Genomic DNA, 17,653 nt, shown 5'->3' on the forward strand with positions numbered 1-17,653 from the left:
AGTACATTGGTGTTGGTGGTGTGATGAGAAAAGCACAGGAGGATAGAGCTTTTGAAGAGCTAACAGCTGGATATGTCTTGGACGGTGCATGGGGTGTCTTCCGTTGGTCAGACGGTGATGAAAACTGGAGGGGCAGGGTTTTGGGGGTTTCTGTTTTTGGTGGTGTGGGTGGTGTTCCAGGATAGTGGCTGGAAAGCGGTGTTCAATATTTGGGGACACGATTGGAATTTCTGAAAAGTTCAGAAACTGCCTTTCGGTAGTTTTTTTTTTTTTTTTAAATACTGAAATTTCAGAATAGAAATTATGATATGAGAGAGAAACAGAGAAGGATATTTAGGAGAGATTAATGGAGATAATGGAAGGGAGGAAAACAAGGGAGGATTAATACAAAACAGAGGGTGAGAGAACAGAACAGAGAAAAGAAAGAAGAAGAAAGGAAGAAGAAGAGAAGAGTGAGGAAGAATGGGTGGACTGAAAGCTGGAGAACAAGAAGAGAAGAAAGAAGAAGAAGAAGCAGCAGACAAGGAGTGAGAAGCTACAGAACAGAGGAGAGAAGGACAGAAGAAGAAGAAGAAAAAGGGAAGAAGAAGCAGCAGCAGAGGGAGATAGAAATTACAGAACAGTGGGGAAGGAATAAGAAAAGAAGAGTGGAGAAGAGGAAGATTGAAAGGAAAAGATGGGGGAATTGAAATGAAAGAAAGAGACCGTGGTTGGGCTCTGATACCAAATGATAAAAGAGAAGCATCAAGGTTCTGCAGCCATGGAGAAGTTAGAGGAGAAGAAGGAAGGGGAAGGGAGGAGAAAGGAGATACCAGAGGAAAACTCACGTTCAATTCAATTCAAATTCATCAACAACTGCCTACAGTATGGCTTTCACACACTATTTATAAGAAAACAAACACATGAAATTACACATACCCCTAAAACTACATTGCATTACAAGCATACCTCTAGAATACACAATTACTACAAACAAGCCCCCCACATAAATAATCCTAGTACAAGTGAACTACACACATACTTAAACAACTAACCAACTAAGCACATTTGGGTTTCAGACCCAATAAATTATTCACACTATTCTTTGGCATAGGCATCCTAATTGGGATCGAAATGATCCATCCAAATAGTCGCTTCTCATCCTACATCAATATGCTAGCGATTTCGCAATTCTAGTGTCCATGAAATTTTTAGTGCTACCCTTTCAATTAAGATAGTGACAAGTTGGTGTTTTAGGAAGCCATTTTCATGGTTTGAGGCAGCACACCCAACTAGAGCATGAACTGAAGAAGTGATAGATTCATTATTATCATCGAATTCAATACCTTCCTTATCTAAATAAGCACAGTCATCCTCAACCTCTTCTGGCTCCTCCATTTGTTCAATCATCAAAAGTCAACCCTTTTTGCAATGGTACCCTCTATACCACTTCTCATCACAATGCCAGCACAAACCCTTTGTTGTTCACTCTTTAAGTTCCTTTTGAGTCAATCGTTTGGCAGGAGGATGGCAAGGAGCAAGTGGTGTGATAGTGCCGCTAACATTCTGCTTGCCAATGGTCTTGCTGGGGTGACATCTTTCTTCTCACAACTTCTCTTCTTCTAACTGTGCAAAGGAAATTGCAGTGATCATAGTCCATGGCCAATGCACATTGAACCCACACTGAATGTCAGATAGGAGACCCTCAATAAAAGTATTGATGAGTTGGCTTTCATTCCAATATTTGGTCCTGCTGGTCCTGCTTAACAGCCGCTCAAAAATCGTGTGTAGTACCCCAAGACAATGCTAGTTTGGTGTATTTTGGTAAACTCTCCACCAATATTCTCATATCCGATGGCCAAAACCGGATAATCCAGAAACAAGTTTTTCACATGAAGGAGCCATACCATTGAATAGCATAGTCATCCAGACTAATAGCAGCAACCTCAACTTTAGATAACTAATAGTAGCAATCTCAACTTTAGATGCTTCTAAAGTGTGGTGAAAAAGCAACTAGAAACCTAACCAGTAGGGTCATCACTGTCCCATAGAGGAAATTCCACCTTCATTCGAGAAGGACCATGATCACACTCTCCTAGGTAACCTCCTTCACACATGTACAACTACTCCCTATAATCAGTTGATATAGAGGCATCATCTTCTCTCTCTTTATGGGAAGATGTAATGAGTTGTTTAGAGTGTGATGCCTGAATCTCTTTAAATTAAGGCTAAAACATATTGCCAAGTTCAGCCTTTAGCCTAGCTTCCATCTCTCGGACTCTGCTAAATTTTCTAAGGCCATTGTGTATGATTGAAGATCAAGAATTCCAAGATCTTGCTTTTCGGCGGGGTAACAGCATCCACAAGAACACCAGTTCTAATACCAAATGATAAGACCCTAGAGTTTTACGTAAAGAAATTGAAGAAATTGAAAGGATAGAAAATAGAAAGAGAAAATAGGGCTGATCGATTCGAGGGGATCTGCCTCCAAATTAGCCAAAAACTATGTATTATGTTATTGCTTGAATGAAAAAAGCCCTGCAGGGTTACATATATATAGGGTAAGGAACCCTACTCCTATTAGGAATGTGAAATATCTTAATCCAAGTCCTTAATGTAGTCAATCCTAATTGATTTGGAAATCCTAACACATTAAATAAAAATCCCAACATTAAATAGAATCCCAATTGACTGATAACACATTAATTAGAAATCCCAATTGATTTGGGAATCATAACATTGATTAGAAATCCCAATTGATTTGGGAATCCTAACACATTAATTAGAAATCCCAATTGATTTGGGAATCCTAACAGTGACCTAGCCCATCAATTGGGAATCCTAACAATGCCCTAGCCCAAATCTTTTGTTCCAAACTTGCCTTTTAAGAACAATTTTACTCTTATATTGCTATCATCGTGTGCTATTTAAGTACAAGACAATATGATTGACCCCACACGTGTGAAGACCAAAAGCAATTACCACTTCACTACCAATTCCCAAGTATTAATTTGCAACAAAGTATGCATCGCTTCTTGCAAAGCAGCTAGCAAGCCACAATCGGACATGCCTTTAGCAAACATTAAGAGTAACCAAAAATATTGAGAGGAGATAAAAAAATAATATTAAGGTAACAAATGATCACCAGGCACAAAATGTGCTATGGGATGAGAAGTGCAAGTTTGCTTACCTTTATGGTCAGCAATTGAAATATTTAATTCATTAAAAACTGAGGGAGCAGATGATGAAGTATTTGAACCAATAGAAGGTGCAGCCTTGTGACTATATTTTTGAGTACGCACCTACAAAGCTAAAGATGGATGACCAAATGAAGAAATAGAGGATGTGGATAATAAAAGGCTCAAGAACTAAAGAACAGGAAAATCCAAGAACTCCAACGACATGTTGAATGTTATAAGAATCATGTTGCTGATGAAATAGTTTTGAAAAAAAAGATGATGATGCTAATCCTTTCCATCATATTCCAAATCATGTCTCAAGTGATGACTTTTCTTCCTATCATCACAAAAAAAAAAAACAAAACAAGACAAAACAAAACAAAAACAAAAAAAAAAACAATCAAAAATTAGCAATAGGCTCTAGTGTGAAAGTTGATATTCCAGATTTTGAAAGAAGAGTGCAACGTTATGATTTCATTGAGGGGCTTCAAACTGTTAAGAGGACTTTTGATTTCAAAGAGTGCTCAGATGGATGCTAAGTGAAACTAGATGTTGTAAAACTTAGAAAATATGCTTCTTTGTGGGGAGGAAATCTCAAGAAGCAAAAATCTCATGAAAAAAAGAAAAAAAAAAAGTTCAAGTCATGGGAGAAAATGAGAAGGGAGCTAAAAAGGAAATTCTTACCAAAACGACATAGTCAAAAAACTTTTCTGAAATTTCACAATGCAAAGCGATATATTTATAGAGGAGGGGTACACAAAGGAATTTAAGCAGCTAATGTTGAAGTGTGACATAGTTGAACTTGAAGAACAAACAATAGCTCGCTATTTGGGTGGGTTGAAAGAAGGGATAAATGAAATGGTTAGTTGACAGACTTATTGAAATTTTAATGATGAGAGGAAACTTGCGCCGAAAGTGTGGGGGGGGGGCACCTACAATTCAAAGGCGTGGTTTCAAATCAGGAATAAGGGACAGCTCTTGAACCGAGGGAATGCATCCATGTTGAATCCTAATAAAGCAGCTATATCCTCTTCCTCAAAGACACCAGAAAGGGAGAAAAATACAGAAGATAGAAATGGCTCACCAATTTGCTCAGATAAGGAAGAAGAAGTAACTTACGCTGATCAAGGAGATTTTCTTGTCATTCAAAGGAGTTTGAGTGCTTCCCATGAAGAAGATACAGAGGGGACTCACTGCAATATTTTCCATACCAAACGTAGTTCTAATCGGAAGGTATTTAATTTTTTTATTGATAGTGGAGATTAATGGTAGAAAAGTTGCAGTTGGACAAAGCAGCACATCCTCATCCTTACACATTGAGGTGGCTAGATAAAGGGCATGAACTAAAGGTAAACAGAAGGTGTCTTATTTCATTTTTCATTGGGTACAGTGATGAGATTTGGTGTGATTACCTATGATTGCATGTCATCTGTTGCTTGGCCATCCATGGCAGTATGATAGGAGAGTTTTATCATGATGGTTACAAAAATTGTAAAGATGGTGTGAAGATTGCCTTGGAACATTTTAAACCTAAGATTATTTCCAGTCCTTTTAAAGGGGCAGAAATTAATTAGATTACTTGTTCTAAACTAGAACAATTTTTGGGTGGTTTAGAGATGGCAACTGCTCTTGTTGATTTTGAAGAAAATGCAGTAGTAAGTGAGTAACCACCTGAAGTTCAACCTACAAGTTTTCCTCCAATACAAGACATTCAGCATTGCATCGATTTCATTTCTAGTTCTATGCTTCCAAAAAACAGTAACCTATAGAACAAGTCCAAAAGAGCATGAAGAATTACAGAGACAAGCAGATGATCTTATGGCAAGAGATTTGATGAGAGAGAAAAAGTCCATGCACTGTACCAGCTATTCTTGTGCCCAAAAAGGATAGATCATGGCCAACGTGCATAGATTGCAAAGCATTGAACAAGATTTATTGCTTTCTTATCCCTCACCTTAATGATTTATTAGATCAACTATTGTTGTTGTTTATTTTGATGAGATTCTTATATACAAGAAGGAGCATCTTGATCGTTTACAAGCAGTTTTTTAGATCTTAAACAAGTTGCATGCCAACTTGAAGAACTGAGAATTCTTTACTAACAGCCTGATTTTCTTAGGCTATTTCTTTTCCAGCAAAGGACGGAAGATGGATCCAAGCATGATTTAAGCAATTGTGAGCTGATATATTCCATGATCACAACATAACATTCAGAGTTTTCATGGCCTTGCATCTTTTTGTTGCAGGTTTATCAAGGATTTCTGTACCATTATCACTCCAATAACTAGATGTTTGAAAGGAAGCAACTTTAAGTGGACAAATGAAGCCGAGAAGAGTTTTAATGCTCTTGTTCTTTCTCTACCTAATTTTAATCAAGTTTTTGAAGTTGAATGCGATGCGTCCGACGTGGAAATTGGTGCAGTCCTAAGCCAAGGAGGTAAACCTATTACTTTTTATAATGAAAAGCTTAGCGATTCTCAAAGAAAATATTCAGTTTATGACAAAGAATTTTATGCCATTGTTCTTTCTTTAGACCAGCCCAACTAGTGGGACTTAAGGATTGGTTTGTTGTTGTTGCTCGTACTTTAGACAATTAGAGTCAATATTTGCGTCCTAAGCCATTTATGCTCTTTTTTTATCATGAAGCAATAAAGTTTCTTCATGGCCAGCAAAAACTTCATAGGCATCATGACCATTGGCTGAATTTCTTCAAACTTTCAGCTTTTCTATTAAACATAAATCCAGAGTTCAGAATATTGTTTGTTGATGTTTCGAGCAGTAGGCACTCTTTGCTAGCTACCATGCAGGTGAAAGTTGCGGGTTTTGAAGTGTTAAAAGATATGTACAAGCTAGATGGTGGCTACAGCAATATATGGACACAATATGCAAATGGTCCTTCTAAGCATTTTCTAGTGATGGTTTTCTTTTCAAGAAGAACCATTGTGCATTCCACAAGGTTCTTTAAGGGAGGCTGTTTTCTTTGAACTTCACAGTGGAGATCTAGCTGGAGGATTTTGAGCAAAAGATAATGCACTTGCTCTTGTTCAATAAAATTACTATTGGCCAAAGATGGACAGAGATGTCACTAAGTTTATTCAGCATTGCAGAACATGTCATATAGCCAAAATTCATGGTCAAAACACATGATTATACACTCAACTTCCAATAACTAAAGCTCCATGGGAAGATGTCGAAATGGATTTTTTCCTTGGATTGCCTAGGAGCTTGCGAAGAAAAAAAAAAATATTGTCATGGTGGTGATTGACCATTTCTCTAAAATGGCACATTTGGTTCCATGTAGCAAGAAGATGCTACTAAGTACTAATGTCACTAATATATACTTTAGAGAGCTTGTCAAACTTCACAATATTTCAAAAGCAACCACTTCAAATCGGGATTCCAAGTTCATGAGTCATTTTTGGCGCACACTACGGAGAAATCTTGGAATCATCTTCAACTCAAAACCACCTACCATCCCCAAACTAATGACCAAACAGAGATTTTTATAGGAGTTTGACAAATCTTTTTAGGAGTTTGGTTAAGAAGAATATTAAGGATTGGGATCTTGTTTTGCCACAAGTTGAATTTGCTTGCAATCATTCAAGTAGCCCAAGTACTAGTAATGAATGGTTAATTGGTAGGATGGATGGCGATTCTGATGAGGACGATGAATGTGTTTTTGAAGATAAGTCTTTGATATGGGGTTATGTTGCCAAAGCTGCTAGAGTAAATGAGCCACCGCATCACACTAGATCAAGAATAAGTCTGAATGTGTCATCTTTTAGAGGAAGAGCTTCATCTAGCGCTGCTAGGGCTACAACATTGGAACTTGCAAATGAGGATGAGACCCAAATGGGTTGTACAAAGAAGACTTAAGAGGAACAAGATGTTGGAGAAGAAAATTTTGATGAGGATGAAGAAGATGATGATATCTTAGTAGACTTAGTTAATGATGACTGAGGAAGACTATTAGATTTTAGACTTTTTCGAATCTTTTATTATACTTTTTGCTTTTGATATTGAACTATGTTGTTGTCTTGTTGATGCTTTTGGGCCTTTGGTTTGGCAATTTCATTTCCTTTGTAGTTTGAAGCTTTCTTGTAACTTGCAAGCTTATGTTGAACTATGCTTGTTTCGCTTGGAGCTTGGTGCTTGGTAGTCATAATCTCCGTGCATTTAAGTTTTGGTATTGAATATTTTTTAGTATTTTAAACTCTAATATTATTACTAACCTGTTCATAGATCAATTACCCATCAGACAGGGCATTGTACACAAAGTTTTAATAATGTGGGCCTTAACTTCGCAAGGCACGCACCTTCACCTCACACCTTGTGCCTAGGCTCCAAGTACCCTTTGCGCCTCAGTGCACCTTGTACCTTCGACTACCATGCCTTCTTCAGAAATGTCCTCAACAATTGAGCAGTTGTTCAGCCCACTTATTGAAGACATGAATGCTTATTTTGAAAGATAAAAGAGAACTTCTATACTTCATAAAGGTCACTTTTCTTTTTCTTTCCTCAAACAATTGTAAGTACAGCACCTAGTGAAGCAGAATGGCAACAACAATTATAAGGCATGGTTGAATTGGGAATTTTCTGCATGTACATCCAAAAAAATACTAGAAGATACTTCCACTAAAAGTCAAGGTCATCAAATACAACCAAACATTGTGCTGTAATAACAAGAAAACTAAAAACCCCTGACAACAATAATAAAAATATTACAACCCACTTAGCATGCTTTGGCCATGGATTACCCAAAAACTAGAATTATTGATTTTAAAAAAAAAAAAAAACAGCTGGTGCACAAAGCTCCCACGTATGCAGGGCCCAATGTGGGGGTGGACCACAATGGGTGTATAGTACACAGCCTTACCTTGCATTTTTGCAAAAGGCTGTCTCCATGCATATGTTTATCATGGAGAATTAGGGAACATAAAGTGTAATGCAAGGTCTGCACTTCAACTACTATGCCCTCTTCAGAAATTTCCTCAACAATTGAGCAGTTTTCAGCCCACTTATTAGAGACAGGAGTGCTTGTTTTGAAAGAAAAAACAGAAGTTCTATACTGCATAAAAGTCGCATTTTTTTCCCTTTCTAAAACAATTGCTAAGAACAGCCCCTAGTGAAGCAGAATGGAAACAACAATCATAAGGCATTGTTGAGTTGGGAATTTTCTGCATGTCCATCCAAAAAAATACTAGAAATTATTTCTACTAAAAGTCAAGGTCATCAAATGCAACCAAATATTGTGCTGTAATAACAAAAGAAACTAAAAACCCACAACAACAATAATAAAAATATTACAATCCATTTCGCGTGCTTTGGCCATGGATTTCCCAAAAACTAGAATTGCTGATAATGCTGAAAAAAATGCAGTGTGTGCATACCTTTAGCATGGAGAATTAAGAAACATGAAGTGTAAAGCAAGGTGTGCACTATACGGTAATTTTTTAAGAATGTTTCATAACAGACCTGGTATGACAGTGCCTTCACCCATACATTTTTGTCTATGCCAAGCCAGGCTGTTGAAAACCAGGATATTTTTTGTGACATGCTCTGTCGTCTAATGGACAACTCAAAAATCCTCCCTGCATCATGTAAGGATTGGACAAGTCCATCGCTATAGTCTTCAGTTTGCAATGCTTGATCAAGTTTAACTCTCATTTCCTCTACATCACCGCTGGTACTTGCTTGAGTACTCCCATTAACAGTTACACCATCATCGGCAGAAGCAAATGGAAGGAGACCTCCCACATTCCTTGATTTACAAAATACTGAACAGTATTTACTAAATGCCATCAATTGACAACTGAGATTATGGTTATTATCATATAATACAGTATCCTTCATGAGGCATTTCTTCCTTGAAGTACCCCAAGAACACAGCAGATGATCAACATTAGCCACTTTTTTGCAGAAAAAATGGGATCTACTTGATCTTTGCGACGACCAGAGATTTGAAGAGCTGCAAATACAAAGTGAACAATGATCTGTAAACAAATATGCATTATGAAAAAAAATTTACTGCAAGGAATAAGCCCTCATGGCTGGATTTCGAAACAGATGGGTACCTTGTCAGCATGGCTATGTCCGTGATTAAGAAAAACATAACAACAAATAGGGAGGATGGTTTATTTTTTCAGCACTTCTGTAGAAACACTTTTAACTTTGGTAAATGAAAAGTCAGTAAATAGTCACTACTTTTCGCACATTGTCTTGGGTTATTATCATGCATTGCCTTCAATTAATTACCATGCAATATTTGAAAAGGCAAGCAAGTCTTCATCCAAAGAATTATTATTTTATTTTCAGAGTATAGCATGAATAAGTCTTCATGTCAATGGATTTTCAATGCCTTAACATTATAATATGAATAAATCTCAAAAGGTTTTACTCACAAATGTATCTCCTTTCTGTCTGAGAGCTTTTCCATTAAGGCTGCGACTATTTGTTGTGATTATCGGATAAAGGATGCACAACGGAATAAGTAAAACACAACAAGTAAATGAAACATAACCAAAAAAAAAAGAAACAACAAGAATCAACGCGAGAATTAACGTGGTTCGGCAAAGCCTACATCCACGGAAGCAATTGGCACAAGAATTTCACTAAGAAATTAGTAAGTACACAATACACTTCACAATGATCTCTCTCTTCTGACAAAGTATGCCTAGAAGAACATAAATAACACTCCCTCGGAGGTTTCCCTCCAATTACCTAGCCATCCCAACGTTCCAATTCAAAATTCAAATATTTTCTCGCAACCCAGATGCACTCATCAATGAGAACAGGACACTCGTCAACGAGCCAGAGAAGGACACTCGTCGACTAATCAACCCACTCGTCGACGAGTCTTTAAATCTACTCTCAGTGTCACAGAATCTCTGAATTTTCCTTGCTCTCGGGATTTACTCGTCGATGAGCACAGGGCACTCGTTGACAAGTCCCTGTTGTGTTGCACCACTTACTCCCTATGTTTTTCTTCTTCCTTTGTTTATGAGCCCTAAGTATAAGAGTCACACATACAAATATAACAATCTCCACCTGGACGATTATACGCCCCTTACGAGAACCCGAAAAACATATCTGACTTGGAGACATGGAGTAAGTTAAAGCGATGCTTGAACTTTTCACTAGTAACCGATTTTGTCAAAATATCTACTATGTTTTCAAACATGTGAACCTTCTCCGATACAAGCTCATCCGAAGTAATCAACTCCTGAGCCCTGTGGAACCTCACATCATTATGTTTGGTTCTAGCATGGTATACCTGATTTTTCGCTAAGTAAATAGCACTTTGACTGTCACAACGCAGCACAGCCCCATCTTACTATAATCCCAGTTCCATGACCAAACCGGTAAGCCATAAGGCTTCCTTTGTAGCTTCGGCAATTGCCATATACTCAGCTTCAGTTGTGGACAATGCAACCAGAGATTGAACCATGGATCTCCAACATATAGGTCCTCCTACAAGGGTAAAAACATAACCGTTGTAGACCTTCTATCATCCATATCCCCTGCATAATCAGAATCAACAATCCCCACAACTAAAGGACTACCCTGTTGCTTACCGAAAATGATGTCATAATCTGATGTACCCCGCAAGTATCAGAATATCTATTTGACGGCTTCCCAATGCTGTCTTCCTAGATTAGAGAAAAACTTACCACACTCATAGCATGTGCTAAATCTGGCCTCGTACACGCCATGGCATACATTAAACTCCTCACGTCGCTAGCATAGAGGACCTTTGACATGTCCCGGACATCCTCATCTGTACTTAAGCTATCTGCAGTCAAGGTCTTAAAATTTGATTTCGATTCAAATTTCGGAGCTCCAAAAGTACGAAAATTTCGATTTCGATTTGAAAAAATAACGGAAATTAGTAGTAAAGCATGGAATTCTTTGTGAAACTTTAGAAATGTTAAACAAACATAATAATATAAGTTTTAGAACTAATATATTACAAATTAAATACATCTATGTTTTGTATGAGGTGAAGAAACTGTAAAATAGTATGTTTATCAAACATATTTGTAAGATAATGCACATTAAACATATTCAGTTAATACAAATGAAATTCATAAATCAATTAAATATTATTTATTATACAAATAATTATAATTTAGACATGAATGGTTAAATAAAATGTTACTGTAAGTTTATTTTTTCATATAGCACTTGTAATAATCTTTTGTTTTGATAAAATAAATTGAAATAGAAATCTCACTTCACTCTTAAATCTCTTATTTGAATTCTGACGAAATTTCATTTTATAGTTAAAATTTGGACATGTTTCGCTAAAATTTCGATATTTCAATAAATTTCGAATGATTCGTTGAGATTTCGACGAAAATTATGCAAGACAAAAATCGAGTTCCGTTTCGATTTTGAGGGTGATAGAAATCGGAAGTTTCGACGAAAATTTTGACAATTTTGTGGAAATTTAACACCATGTCTGCTATAAACAACTTAAAATGACTAGCTAGAGGTGTACATACCAGTTTTGCATCGGCCATGCTAAACTTTTCCAACACCTTCTTCACATAACCGCCTTGAGATAACCATAACCTCCCTGCAGTTCTATCCCAACGAATCTCCATCCCAAGTATTTTTTTAGCTGAACTAAGATCCTTCATGTCAAACTCTTTATGCAACAGTTCCTTTAACTGATTCACTTCAGTTAAATCTTTAGCGGCTATCAGCATGCCATCGACGTACAATAACAAGAAAATCAAGCTCATAGCCAATATTGATCATGTAGGAATCAAATCTTTTATACCATTGCCTTGGAGACTTTTTCAACCCATAAAGAGATTTCTTCAACCTGAAAACTAAGTTTTCTTTCTCTGATTCACTGAATCCCTCCGGCTGTACCATATATTTGTTCCTCCAAGTTACCGTGAAGAAACATCGTCTCCACATCCATTTGTTCCAAATAAAGATCATAATGGGCTACCAATCCCAACACTATTCTAATCGAAGTGTGTCAGACCACAGGTGAAAAGACCTCATCATAGTCTATTACCTTCTTCTGTGAGTACCCTTTTGCCACTAACCTTGCTTTGAATTTTTCTCCTTCCTTTTCTAAAATTACTTCCTTCTTCCTATATACCCATTTACAACCTATCAATCTCTTCCCATCTGGAAACACCACCAAATTCCAAGTTTAATTCTTATGTAGTGACTTCATCTTCTCAATCATTGCACCCATCCATCTACCTTTCTCCTGAACGTGCACTGCCTCTTGAAACATAGTTGGATCGTTGCAACTGGTAAGAAAAGCATAAGACACTAACTCTTCAAATCCATACCTTGATGGTGGTCTGATAGTATGGCTGGATCTCCGTATAGGAAGATTGTCTACTTACTGATTTCCCGAGCTGGAGCTCCCTGCAACCAAAGGACCATGATCATTGTCGTTGCCCTGAGCTTCCAACTCCACCTGCACAACATGTTCATCTCTGCCCCAGTTTTCTGGCTCTTGTTTCCTGTTCATCACAATCTTGAGTACGCTTCACCATAGCCTTCTCATCAAAGACTACATCCCTACTAATCACCACTTTATTTGTCACTGAGTCCCACAGCTTATACCCCTTCACACCCTTCTGATATCCCAAAAAAATGCAACGCTGAGATTTTTGGTCAAGCTTTGACCTTTCCTCACTAGACACGTGAACACAGGTTGGACACCCGAATACCTTCAATTCGGAGTAGTCTACTGCATTCCCCGTCTATACCTCTTCTACCACTTTACCTTGTAGTAATATCCTTGGTGATGGGTTTATCAGAAGACTAGTCATACTAACTGCCTCAGCCTAAAAGTTATTTGGTAGCCCTACATTAGGTTTGAGACACCAAACTCTTTCAGCAAGAGTCTGGTTCATCCTTTCAACCACACCATTTTTCTGAGGTGTCCGGCGAACGGTAAAGCGTCTCTTAATGCCCTGCTGCGCACAAAACTTCATGAACCGAGAATCAGCATACTCAGTCCCATTGTCCGACCTTAGATATTTGATTCTCCGCCCCATCTGGTTTTCCGCTTCAGTCTTCCACAACTTGAATCTGGAAAACGTATTAGACTTGTGCCGCATGAAGTATACCCAGACTTTCCGTGAGTTATGGTCAATAAAACTCACATAATACATATGTCCTCCTTTTGATGCTAGTCTAACCAGGTCCCAAACATCGAAATGTACATAATCAAAAATATCTTTCGCCTTGTGAATAGCTGATTTGAATTTTACCCTGTTTTGTCTCCCAAGAACACAAATCTTGCAAAAGTCCAGCTGACATGATTTTATACGTTTCAAGAGTTTCCTCTTATGTAGTTCCTTCATACCATGTTCCCCCATATGCCCAAGACGCATATGCCACAAGACAATTTCATCAAATTCAGTATTTACGACTGTAGCTCCACTTACAATAGTAGTTCCCTGCAATGTGTAGATATTCCTATCTAACTTTTGCCCTTTAATTACTGTCAGATTTCCTTTCCATAATTTTATAACCCCACCTTCGGACTTGTAATTGAAACCATTACAATCCAAGGTGCCAAGTGATATCAAACTCTTCCTTAACTCTGGTATATGTCTTACATTGCTCAAGGTTCTCACAGCAACATCAAACATTTTTATCTTTATATTTCCTATGTCAATGATCTTACAAGAAACATCATTACCCATAAGAACTGAACCTGAATTCACTAACCTATAGGTGCTAAACCACTCCTTGTTTGGAGTTATATGGTAAGAACATGCTGAGTCAAGTATCCATGAGTCTGTAAGGTCATCTGACCCTGGAGAAACCGAAAGAACATCACCATCACTGCAAACTGAATCTCCTTCTTGAACCACATTCGCTAATTTTGAAATCCCCTCATGCTTTTCAGCATTTCCTTTCTTTCAATCCGGACACTCCGGTTTCACATGCCCATTTTTACTGCATTTATAACACAAGATACCCTTTTTCTTCTTGGATTGGATACAAGATTTCTGACTTAACCCATTTTTAAACTTTCCTTTACCATGCTCATTGTTACCTTTCACCATAAGTCCTTCTTCTTCATCACATATTTTCACCCTTTGATGAAAATTCAGTAAGGCACTTGTCACCTCTTCTAAATCAAAAGTCTCTTTTCCCCATGTAAGAGTGGTAACTAGATTTTCAAAGGTATGAGTCGATGGCAAGGAGTTAGCAACATCAAAACATTATCATATTCATTAAACGAAACATCAACCCGCATCAAATCACTTATGATTTGATTAAAGGCATTGATATGTTGATCTAAGTTTAAACCTTCAACCATCTTAAGCCAATAAAGACGCTACTTAAGAAAAAATTTATTATTGAGTGATTTGGACATGTACCGGCTTTCTAACTTTCACCTTATAGCCGCTAGAGAATCCTCCTCCATCACACGATAAAGAACTTCGTCGGCCAAACACAAGCGTATTGTAGAAGCGGCCTTTGCTTGCCATTCTCCCCAAGTTGCCTCATCCATTCCATCCGGTTGAACGCCAAGTAAAGTCTTTCCCATTCCTTGTTGCACAAGTATATCTTTAACTACCCTCTGCCACAAACTGAAATTTCCGGTTCCATCAAATTTGACAATGTCAAATCTTGCAGAAGATGATCCCGACACCATAACAACAATCGCTATGATATCAATTTGTTGTGATTATCGAATAAAGAATGCACAGCGGAATAAGTAAAACACAACAAGTAAATGAAACACAACCAGAAAAATAAGAAAAAACAAGAATCCACATGAGAATTAACGTGGTTCGGCAAAGCCTACATCCACGAACATTCCCTCGAAGGTTTCTCTCCAATTACCCAACTACTCCAACGTTCCAATTCAAAATTCAAATATTTTCTCGCAGCCCAAGTGCACTCGTCGACGAGAACAGGATACTCGTCGACGAGCCAGAGAAGGACATTCGTCGACTAGTCAGCCCACTCGCCGACGAGTCTTTAAATATGCTCTTGATATCTCAGAATCTCTAAATTTTCCTTGCTCTCGGGATTTACTCATCAACAAGCACAGGGCACCTGTCAACAAGTCCCTACTGTGTTGCACCACTTACTCCATATGTTTTTCTTCTTCCTTTGTTTATGAGCCCTAAGTCTAAAAGTCACACATACAAATATAACACTATTTTTATCAAACAATTTTAAATTTATAGCTTCATACTATAGTTTTTCGCCAAATATTAGAACTCAACCCTAAGCCACCTGCCCTATACGCAACATGCATAAGTCACATTTTGCCATCTTATCAACCCCCTTAATCCAATGCACAGTCCCTACAATCCACTGAATAATCAATTTCCCAATCAATTCCCCATGCTTCTTTTTTTACTATCCAATTTGAAGTTATATGGCAGCAGATAAAGTTGGAGTCCTGAAAATCTAACAAAATTCCAAACACTTTGGCTCAGATTAGGCGCTTAAAGCACTCCAATAAAATAAACTAAATCCCACAATCATAGGGAATAACAATGCTTTAACTGCAAATTAAGCATGGCCCCCCGTACTTTCTTTTTCTTAAAGTTGAAGCCACTAATCCGGTCACAAAAACCAATTTCCCAAATAACAATGTTTCTTAAAAAAAAATCCCCTCCCATAAAATTAGTGTAATATGTAGTATGAGCATATGCACATGCAGTAGCGTGCATTCCCCCGGGAAAATTCAGACATTTTCACACAGCACCATAGAAAGTAATCATCACTTTAAAAAAAGGAAAAATTTTACACAAGCAACGAATAAGCTTTAATTCGGGTAATGCGGATGGCAAAAACCCTAGCAGCCATGAAAATTCTCAGCACAAACAAAAAAGAAAAAGATAAAAAAAAACAAATAAAAAAAAAGAAAAGAAAAGAAAAGAATCGAGCACCTTGAAGGCATGAAAGAATGATGCTGTAAATTGATTGCCATGAGACAAGAGGGAAGAATCACGGGGGAAATTTTCTGGGTGCAGGAAAATGGTTAGGTTGGGAAAGTTAGATTTCTGAAAATGGTGGTAAAATGGAGGGGAAGGAGAATGCTAAGAACGCAAGCGTACTGGGAAGGCGACACTAACGTGGCCGTGTTTTTATCCGTATGAGTGGGGAACAGAGGATGATCACAAAATGGGGTACGTCGACGTGGGGCTTCTCTCTCCTACTATCTTTTCTTTTTCTTTTCTTCTCTTCTTATCTTTTTTCTATCTCCAAGTTCAAGCTGTTCAATGCAAAAACTTGGACAAGTTCTAACTTTTCATGGTAAAAACTTTGACTCCACATGCCTTGCGGAATAACGTGCACACACATTAATTAGGAAAAAAATTATTCCCAAACATGCTTAGAGTATGTTTGAATTTATCCCTGTATATAATGTTTAGCTATTCTTGAAAAAAAATTTAAAAATTGGATTTTATAATTTGTATTGTTTTAATTTGATAATCTGTTCTCAAAATACTTTTGTATATAAAATTAATTACTTATGTGTTTAAATTATTCATTTTATACATAATTTTTAAGCAAAATTTAAATTATATGACCATGAAAATTTAAAATATAATTAAAATAAAAATAATGATAATATTTCTAAACTTTTGAAAAAAAAAAAAGGACAACAAACATATTAAATTATATTTTTATTATTTTTTCAGTTGTCTTAGATGAATGGTAAGGTTGCTCCTTTGTGACCAGTTGGTCATGGATTCGAGTCCAAGGAATTAGTCTCTCTACGTAAAAGTAGGGGTAAGGTTGCGTACATTGTAACGATCCCCCCTTTGCCCTAGCTTTATGGCTCAAGGACGCCATTTAATTGTCTTGTACAATAAGATTGTTCTTATAACATTAAATGTGAATTTTGAAATATGTTTACTATGTACAATAATTATAGTTTTTTCTATTTTATTATAATATTTTTTAAAAATGATATTTCATTCAAGCATTTGTTCTATCTAAGTTTTTAATTTGTTTTAGTGTTTTAACTAAACAAATTAATGGGTTTCCATTTTTAGTCTTGTTTCCAATTTTTTTTATTTTCATTTTTATAATTTTTAATAGCGATTTCAAACATGCCCTCACTGACTATAGAAAGCTGGCAAACAAACTAATAAACTGAAAAAAAAAAATCAATTAGTTATTTAGGCAAGAGTTTTTTTTCCTTTCACAATAATTTTTGGTACTTAATATTGACGATTGTATTAAACATAATGTTAATGTTTCAAAACAAGCTTAGTACTCCAAAAACTTCTAGATAGATTGACTAAAAATATACACCTAATAGGAGGCTTTTCCACATTTATACTTTTACAAATAATGTGGAGTTAAAATCACGATTTTCTTTACTTAAGAATGTTACCATCATGCATCATCACAACATTGACTTCATTTCATTCTAAGTGCTTTAGACTTATTATATTTTATTACTCAACAATTCACATGTGTGGCAAAAAGTATATCATATTGAAACATTATTTTGATATAGTAGTGAAAAA

General features: G+C 36.8%; 1 protein-coding gene across 1 annotated transcript in view; it reads right to left on the bottom strand.

Annotated features, from left to right (window-relative positions):
- The window catches only part of LOC131163965 (uncharacterized), a 119,846-nt gene extending 103,470 nt beyond the window's left edge, over positions 1 to 16,376 (bottom strand). Inside the window, exons 1-2 of the mRNA XM_058120833.1 lie at positions 16,061 to 16,376; positions 8,634 to 9,126 (exon numbers count right to left, since the gene is read on the bottom strand). Coding sequence (XP_057976816.1) covers positions 8,634 to 9,126; positions 16,061 to 16,101 — 534 coding nt within the window. The 5' untranslated portion in view covers positions 16,102 to 16,376. The remainder of the gene's footprint in view (positions 1 to 8,633; positions 9,127 to 16,060) is intronic.
- Between the last annotated feature and the right edge of the window lie 1,277 nt (positions 16,377 to 17,653).

This window comes from Malania oleifera, chromosome 1, assembly GCF_029873635.1.
Source record: "Malania oleifera isolate guangnan ecotype guangnan chromosome 1, ASM2987363v1, whole genome shotgun sequence".
Classification (NCBI taxonomy): Eukaryota; Viridiplantae; Streptophyta; class Magnoliopsida; order Santalales; family Ximeniaceae; genus Malania; species Malania oleifera.